We start from the raw sequence: 7165 nt of genomic DNA on the forward strand, positions 1-7165 counted from the left end.
AAGAATCCAACACATGAAAAAAAATGCATTTTTTCCACCATTTTTTTAATTAAATACATGCTGAGATTGTGTACATCAACTTTCTCCAAAACCTGTAAGTGTGGAATGTTTTGTGTACTGGGTTGCTTTTTTTTATTTTATTAATTAAAATGTGTTTCGATTGTGTATTATCATATTTGTGTGTCAATTACTAAAAAATTCAAGCCAAAAAGCTTTTGGAGAAATTAAACAATGATGTTAATAATAAGATCACCAACAGAAGTTATCCAAATTATTTAAACTTGGCTCCAACAAGTTTAGTACTTAAATATATGCTAGATTACAAGAAATACACGACAATTCACCGCGGTAACATATCTGAAACAGTCATCTCATTGACAGAAAAAGCTTCATAATTTGATGATGATTCCTTACTTTCGACAACTGTTTTAACAGAAAATGTATGTTTTGTGGGCTGAGGAAGTGTCATGGTATCATTTCCTAACATTAAAACGACCGAAGACATAGTTGGTCTGTCTGCTGGGTCATCTTGCACACACAACAACCCAATTTGGATGCATTTCAGTACCTCAGCTTCCACGCATGAGTTTACAAGTAACGGATCCATCAACTCTAATCCTTGATTTTCAAACCACAGATTCCATGCCTGTAATACAAAATTAATATTACAAGACTTTTAATAATTTTTTTTTGCTACAGAACAAGTTGAGATAGTTAAGAATAGGAACTTACAAATATGAGGAGACTCTCTCCATTATTTGAAAAAAATCCACTGTTCTTTTTCCCGCTTATTATCTCTAATAAGAGAACACCAAAACTAAAAATATCGGATTTTAGTGATAATAATCCTCGCATCGCATACTCTGGTGCCATGTATCCACTATTCAAAAATTAAATAAAAAAAAATATCATATGTTAAAATTTTTTAATCTTTTAATCACTATTGAATGATTTTATGGGTTATATATATATATATATAGCTCTAATTAGAATTCAAACTTTGAAATTTTGTAGTTTGGGAGATGACTCCAGCAACTAAAACTCATTAATAACATTTAAATGTGTTGATCATATTTCTTATCATTTGTAATTTTGGATTCTTGAGATTGTTAAATTGATTCCAAATTCAGAAGGTGCAATAATCCCCCAAAAATGAGAAGGGAAAAAAAGAAATTATCTAACTTACTAGGTTCCTACGACTGTATTTGTATTAGCCTCACTTTGCTTTCCACCAAAAATCCTTGCCATTCCAAAATCAGATATCTTTGGGTTCATCTCGCTGTCAAGCAATATATTACCAGCCTTGAGGTCTCTGTGAATAACTCTGAGACGAGAATCTTCATGCAGATATAATAGGCCACGAGCAATTCCATTGATAATGCTAAGCCGTCTTTGCCAATCAAGTTGCATACGCTTGCTTGAATCTGAAAGATAAAGATTAACAAATAAAATAGTTTTTTTTTGGTCAATAGTTTAGTATAGAGAATGAGGTGAATTTTGAGGTTTAAAAGTCAAACCAAAGAGAAAGAAATCAAGGCTTTTATTAGGCATGAACTCATATATGAGCAATTTTTCCTCTCCCTCTATGGTACATCCCAGGAGCCTCACAAGGTTCCGGTGTTGGAGTTTTGCAATTAGTATGATTTCATTCTTCAACTCCAGCAACCCATGAAATGACTTCTTTGACAACCTTTTAACAGCTATTTCCTTCCCGTCTGCTAACACACCCTGAAAATGGATCTGTGATTAATCAAGGCCAATGCATAGCTATTTAACTAAGTGATATAAAAGCAAATGAGATATGATATATGGTACCTTGTAAACAGTGCCAAACCCGCCACGCCCAAGTTTATTTGAATCCGAAAAGTTGTCTGTTGCTTCTCTTATAGTAGTTAGATCCATAACAGGAAGCTCCACGGAATTCGGCAAATTACCTTCTTCTGTCATACTAGGGCTTGCCAAGTCCTGTAACAATTCGGGCAGGTCTTTTCCTTTTTCTGCAAATAAGAAGGAAAATTAAAGGGAACCAAAGGGATTCTAGTTCTTAGTATTTCTGAAATCAATTTGTCCTACATAGATCGCTAAACCAGTAATCACTCAGTTGAATTACCCTGTTCTTTTCCTCTTTTCCGCTGCAAATAGACAAGACCAGACCCAACGAGAATTGCTATTAGCACCGTTGGTATTCCCACAACAAGCAGGATCATCTTCCGGTTATCTCCTGCGTATCGTTCCATATCAAGATTCAAGATCCTTTCCCCAAGAAAAAAAAAAGATCAATTGCATCACTACCTGTTGTAGATGGCGGTGGGGCTTGAATATCCTCAACACGATAAAATGGGTACAACTCATATCTAGCATTACAACTAGGATATATAATTCTGCCCCCTTTTCTTCCATAACAGCAGTAGGGTAAGGCACCAATAGCTTCTCGAAGGCACTTGCTGCAGTCGGCAACAGATAAATCTTGGGTGCACTGCACAAGTGTATACACTGTTTGAGAACTCGTGAAATTCACTTCTTCGGTGCCGAATCTTTTACCAGACCGATCATTTGCAGCCCGTGCTGCCACATCGCGCATCGTTGTTGTCGCTAACTCCGTCAAGCGCTCTGATTCGTTTACTGGTGGTTCGGGGTTCCACTGTGCGTACGCAGGGTCTTCTCCCACTTGAGAGAAGAAAGATTCATTGGAATAACGTAGCATGCATTCATCATACCAAATGATCGACACCTTCTCTTTAGGGCAATATTGAACAATATCTTTGCTAGCAGCCAGGACACATTCTTGGCAGACACCTTTCAAGAGGACAATATCCCCCCGACAAAGGAAAAGGCCGTAGGCCATGTTGGAAGGGTCTTGACCGGCGGTGGTGTAGTAGAATCCCTTCTCTTGTGTTGCATTAGAAGAAAGAAAAAAGAGCAAGGAATTAAGATTCTGCTGATAGATACCATTTGGTGTGAAGCTAGTGCCATTTTTGCAATAGCTATAGAGCCGGACGATTCCTCCAACGCCAGGGAGATTAAACAAATCAAGTATGAATGATAGTATTAAAACCAGGGTTACAAAGACATTGAAAGGAAACATTTTCCCCTGATTTGGAAATTAAGTCTTGGTTCCCCTGTTTTTTTTTTTTTTTGTATCTCCTTGATTTAAGATCAGCTTTTGATTGTAACACACACAAACAAGAAGAGAATAACTTTTGATGAGTGATGACTGGCGGTGTTATGCAAGGATGCTAAAAAGATTTTCAGGCCTTTGCTTGACAGAGTGAAGAGCCTTTTTTCTTTTTTTTTTTTTTTGGGGGGGGTGTGTTGGGGGTTAGGGGTGTGGGGAAGATATTTGGAAATTTCTCTGCGCGTTTGAAGATAATTTGGGAGATGCTTATCATTCACTTACAAGGACATTCCTTTTGGATACAAAGGAGCTCTTAGGCCGTTTTAGACACTCGTTAGGCTACAAGAACACCTTTCTAGGTCACCTCGCTGTCCATACCTTATAAAAGAGATTGTAATTTTGCTTGTAACAGAGAGCCGTTCATGAATAAAAAATAGCGTTGTTTAATCGATGAGCTTTTTAGCTAAACGGAACTGAAATCGATTTCAGGATTTTGAAAAAAAAAATAATAATTCTAAAAAATTATACTTATTTTTATTTATTTTAAAATAAAAATTTTATAAGTTAAAAAGAATTAAATTCTTTCATTTTAAATATAAAAATTAACAAAAATAATTAATTGAATTGACAATCTCAATTAGAATCAACTAAGAAAAATAATTAAAAAAAAAATTAGTTAGGAATGAATTTTCAGGTGTAACTTTCTTCTAAATCATTATCAGAGACACTATATTGATTGAATCAATTTTGCTTGTAATTTATGAAACAGGTTTTAAACTCATACTCTCTGCCTTGGATTAGCAGGGATACAAGGATTGAACGGATCTTGGATTATGAAATTGTGACATTTTACAATCTATTATCTCACAAAATTTGATTACAGCATGTTGGGCTTTAGACCCACCCCAAGGCCTAGCCTGTTTGTTATATCTTGATTACTGAAGTTAACTTCTGTTATAAAAAAAAAGTCTAAAAAACCCAATTAAACTTTACAATTCTGATAAAAAAAAAATCCAACTTTACAATAATGTAATAAAAATTTTGATTATGATGGAAGTGGTTGAAGACAAGACAACACTCCATGAAAATATTCTTTAAAGTATAATTAATTATACAATATAATATTTTTTATTATAAAATTAAATATAATAAATAAAATATTTATTATAATTTTGATTACGTCCTAATCTAGCTTAGACATTCACATCAAATAATTTCTAAAACCCATCTAGGCGGCTAGGCCTAAGGAAACTGAAACAAATAGTCTGTAGGCCCATAGTTCTCTATACCATACAAAGCCCAAAAGATTGATTTATCAACGATCTCGTCTAATGTCCATGTTGAAATGAGATCTTCGCTTTGAGTTGGTTCTCTCTCCAAGCTTGAAGTTCTTTAGATTTTAGGGATAAATTATGTAATAGTAAAGTAATTAAATTTTAATTTATAATATAAAATCTTATGATGTTTAGTATAAAATTTATAATCTTTAATTTAAGTAACATGAAATCCCTCTTATGACTTTTAGTACACGATTTTTAAGTTGTTTTTATTAACATGCACTTGATGAATTACAAAATTATATTTTTTATCTATTAATTTGATACTCATCTGAAAAATTTTAATTATTCTTTCTCTACTCATAGTTTGGACCAACTAAATTACACAAATTAACATTTAAATAACCTAGAACATATTTAACCAAAGTTAACAATTCATGAAAATGTAAACTCACATATTGCAAAAAAGAAAATGAAAAAAAATATATTGCAAGAAAAGAATTGCCCATGTTATATAAAAAGCACTCTATTCACTTAGCTGGCCAATCTAAGATCTTAACATATCTAATTAATGTGTGTGTGTGAAGAAAGAGAAGAACATTAGCTTTACCCAAATGGTCCTTCATTATTTATAGCATTTACAATTAAATTTTTTCTTATTTAATTTAATTTTAGAGTTTATATAAATTTAAAATTCTTATGACTTAAAATTTATTTATATAATTTTGAAGTTTATAAAAATCTAAAATTTTTAATCTTACTTGTATTTAAATTCTACTTAATTAAATTTTTATTATAACATAATTTAAAATAAAATTTTATAAAAATATTTTCATGATTTATATTATTTACTGAAATAAAAAGTATTTTATTTGTATAAATAACTTTTTTTAATGAATCTTAATGGATTTTTATCTCTATCTTAATTATAATTATTTATGAAAAAATATTTTAATACAATAATATTTAAATTTACATAAAAAATAAGAAAAAATAATTTTTATCAGTCAAATATATAATTTTTTTATTAATTTTTTGAAGTTTTTCTTTAATTTAATTTCTTATAAGTTTATTAAAAAATATTTCATATAAAATAATTTATATTTTTAATTATAATATATTTCTAAAATTTTTAATTATTGCATTAATATGTAAGTTAGTACATTTATTGACAAGCTATATATATATATATATATAGCAACAAAAAATATTATAAAAAAATTAATACTTGTTGATTTATAAAAAATTAATTATAATATGTAATATAATAAACTCTATGATTCTAAAATTTTTAAATAATATATAATTACGCATATAAAATAAATTATATATATGAGAAAAAATTTAAATAGATAAATACATATTATTTAAAAAATTGAGTTTAATTGTAAAACTAATATAATTAATAAGATGACTAGAATTTATAATATTAATTTTGTATCTTAAAATGGTACATTATTAAAAATTTCAAAATATTAATATGTGTATATATAAAAAATATAATAAATTTTTAATTCTATAATCTTTCCCTAAAGAATTAAGAATCATATTTTGAATACGAAATTATTATTTAAATTTAATAAATTTATATTTTAATATAAATTTAAATTGATATTTGATATAAAAAAATTGATTTTTGTATAAATATAAGCATTACATCATTTAATAGAATTTTTATTTTTTTATTTAACAAATTTATTTAATTAAATTTGATGTTTAATTTTAGAAAAATAATTATAAAAATTTTAATTTAAAAATACATTATAAGTTAGTTGATAAAATATTTTACTATAAACTGAATAATTGTTTATATATTTTTTACTATAATAATTCCACTTAAAATAATAATAATATACTAACATCGGTATTTTTATTCTATTAATATAGATTTTTTATTTTTTATAAAAAATTTTAGTTATTAATTTATTAGTTTTAACATATTTGTCAATCTTATTTTAAAGTTTTTCTCCATATTATAAAAAAAATATGAAATTATGTAAAATATTATATATCAAATAAAAATTAATAATTTCGATATTTATTGATATGGGTATTCACAATTAATTTTAGCAAACAAAATTAAAAATCGAATTGAAAATAACTAGAAATAAAAATTGTCGATATTATATGAAACTATACCAAATTTAATTTATTTTATTATTACATTCATAAATTATTAAATAGGATTGCATAAAGTTTAAATTTTTTTTATGCTAATTATATATTTTTTATAAAAATTATAAAATATTAAAAGTTAATTAGTTTTGATAAATTCAATATTTAATTATTAAGAAATTTAACATAAAAATATAAAATTCAATAAAATAACAAACGGTTAAATTTATATATTTATTAAATAATAATTATAAAATTATATTATTATATTAAAATTTTCATAATAAATTTCACTTTTATAATTTTTTTTATTTTCATTGATTTATTTTTATTTTCATCAATTTAATCTAAAAATTATATATAATGAAAAATAAAAAATTATTATATTATCATAATAATAATTGATATATTATATTTTTTATATTAATAAACAATTTTATATAAAAATATTAAAATTATGGACAACGAGTGCATAAAACGTATAAAAATGTATAAATGCACGTTTTGAAAAAAAAAAAAAAACATTAGTATACATAAAAACTAAAAACTAAAAAATAGTTAACAAAAACTTGACACTTGATGCATAATTAAGTGACACTTAGCATAATTAAAAATAACAATTTTATTTAAAAATTATAAAATATTTGAAATTTACAAA

General features: G+C 26.9%; 1 protein-coding gene across 3 annotated transcripts; it reads right to left on the minus strand.

Moving 5' to 3' along the window:
• Positions 1 to 237: 237 nt before the first annotated feature.
• Positions 238 to 3305, minus strand: LOC110664441 (cysteine-rich receptor-like protein kinase 25). Of its 3 annotated transcripts, none has more exons than XM_058130391.1 (7): positions 2293 to 3305; positions 2111 to 2221; positions 1816 to 1997; positions 1518 to 1728; positions 1187 to 1424; positions 733 to 817; positions 238 to 646 (listed from the first exon to the last, which is right to left on the minus strand). In XM_058130391.1, the coding sequence occupies exons 1-7, from the start codon at positions 3083 to 3085 to the stop codon at positions 341 to 343; spliced, it is 1926 nt and encodes a 641-aa protein (XP_057986374.1). In that variant the 5' UTR covers positions 3086 to 3305; the 3' UTR covers positions 238 to 340. The 3 variants fall into 3 exon arrangements, with proteins under 3 accessions (XP_057986374.1, XP_057986373.1, XP_057986375.1); XM_058130390.1 differs by having other exon boundaries at positions 733 to 880; XM_058130392.1 differs by lacking the exon at positions 733 to 817 and having other exon boundaries at positions 453 to 646.
• Between the last annotated feature and the right edge of the window lie 3860 nt (positions 3306 to 7165).

The sequence above is a fragment of the Hevea brasiliensis genome, chromosome 11 (genome assembly GCF_030052815.1).
Source record: "Hevea brasiliensis isolate MT/VB/25A 57/8 chromosome 11, ASM3005281v1, whole genome shotgun sequence".
Taxonomy (NCBI): domain Eukaryota; kingdom Viridiplantae; phylum Streptophyta; class Magnoliopsida; order Malpighiales; family Euphorbiaceae; genus Hevea; species Hevea brasiliensis.

Bases quoted from the DNA above. Each gene is read 5' to 3' on its own strand.
- LOC110664441 (XM_058130390.1), bottom strand. From the start codon at position 3,085: ATGTTTCCTTTCAATGTCTTTGTAACCCTGGTTTTAATACTATCATTC. The intron at 1,998-2,110 runs GTAATTCAACTG...TCTTATTTGCAG, and splicing joins GAAAAGAGGAAAAGAACAGG to AAAAAGGAAAAGACCTGCCC. The intron at 1,425-1,517 runs GTTTGACTTTTA...TTTATCTTTCAG, and splicing joins CCTTGATTTCTTTCTCTTTG to ATTCAAGCAAGCGTATGCAA.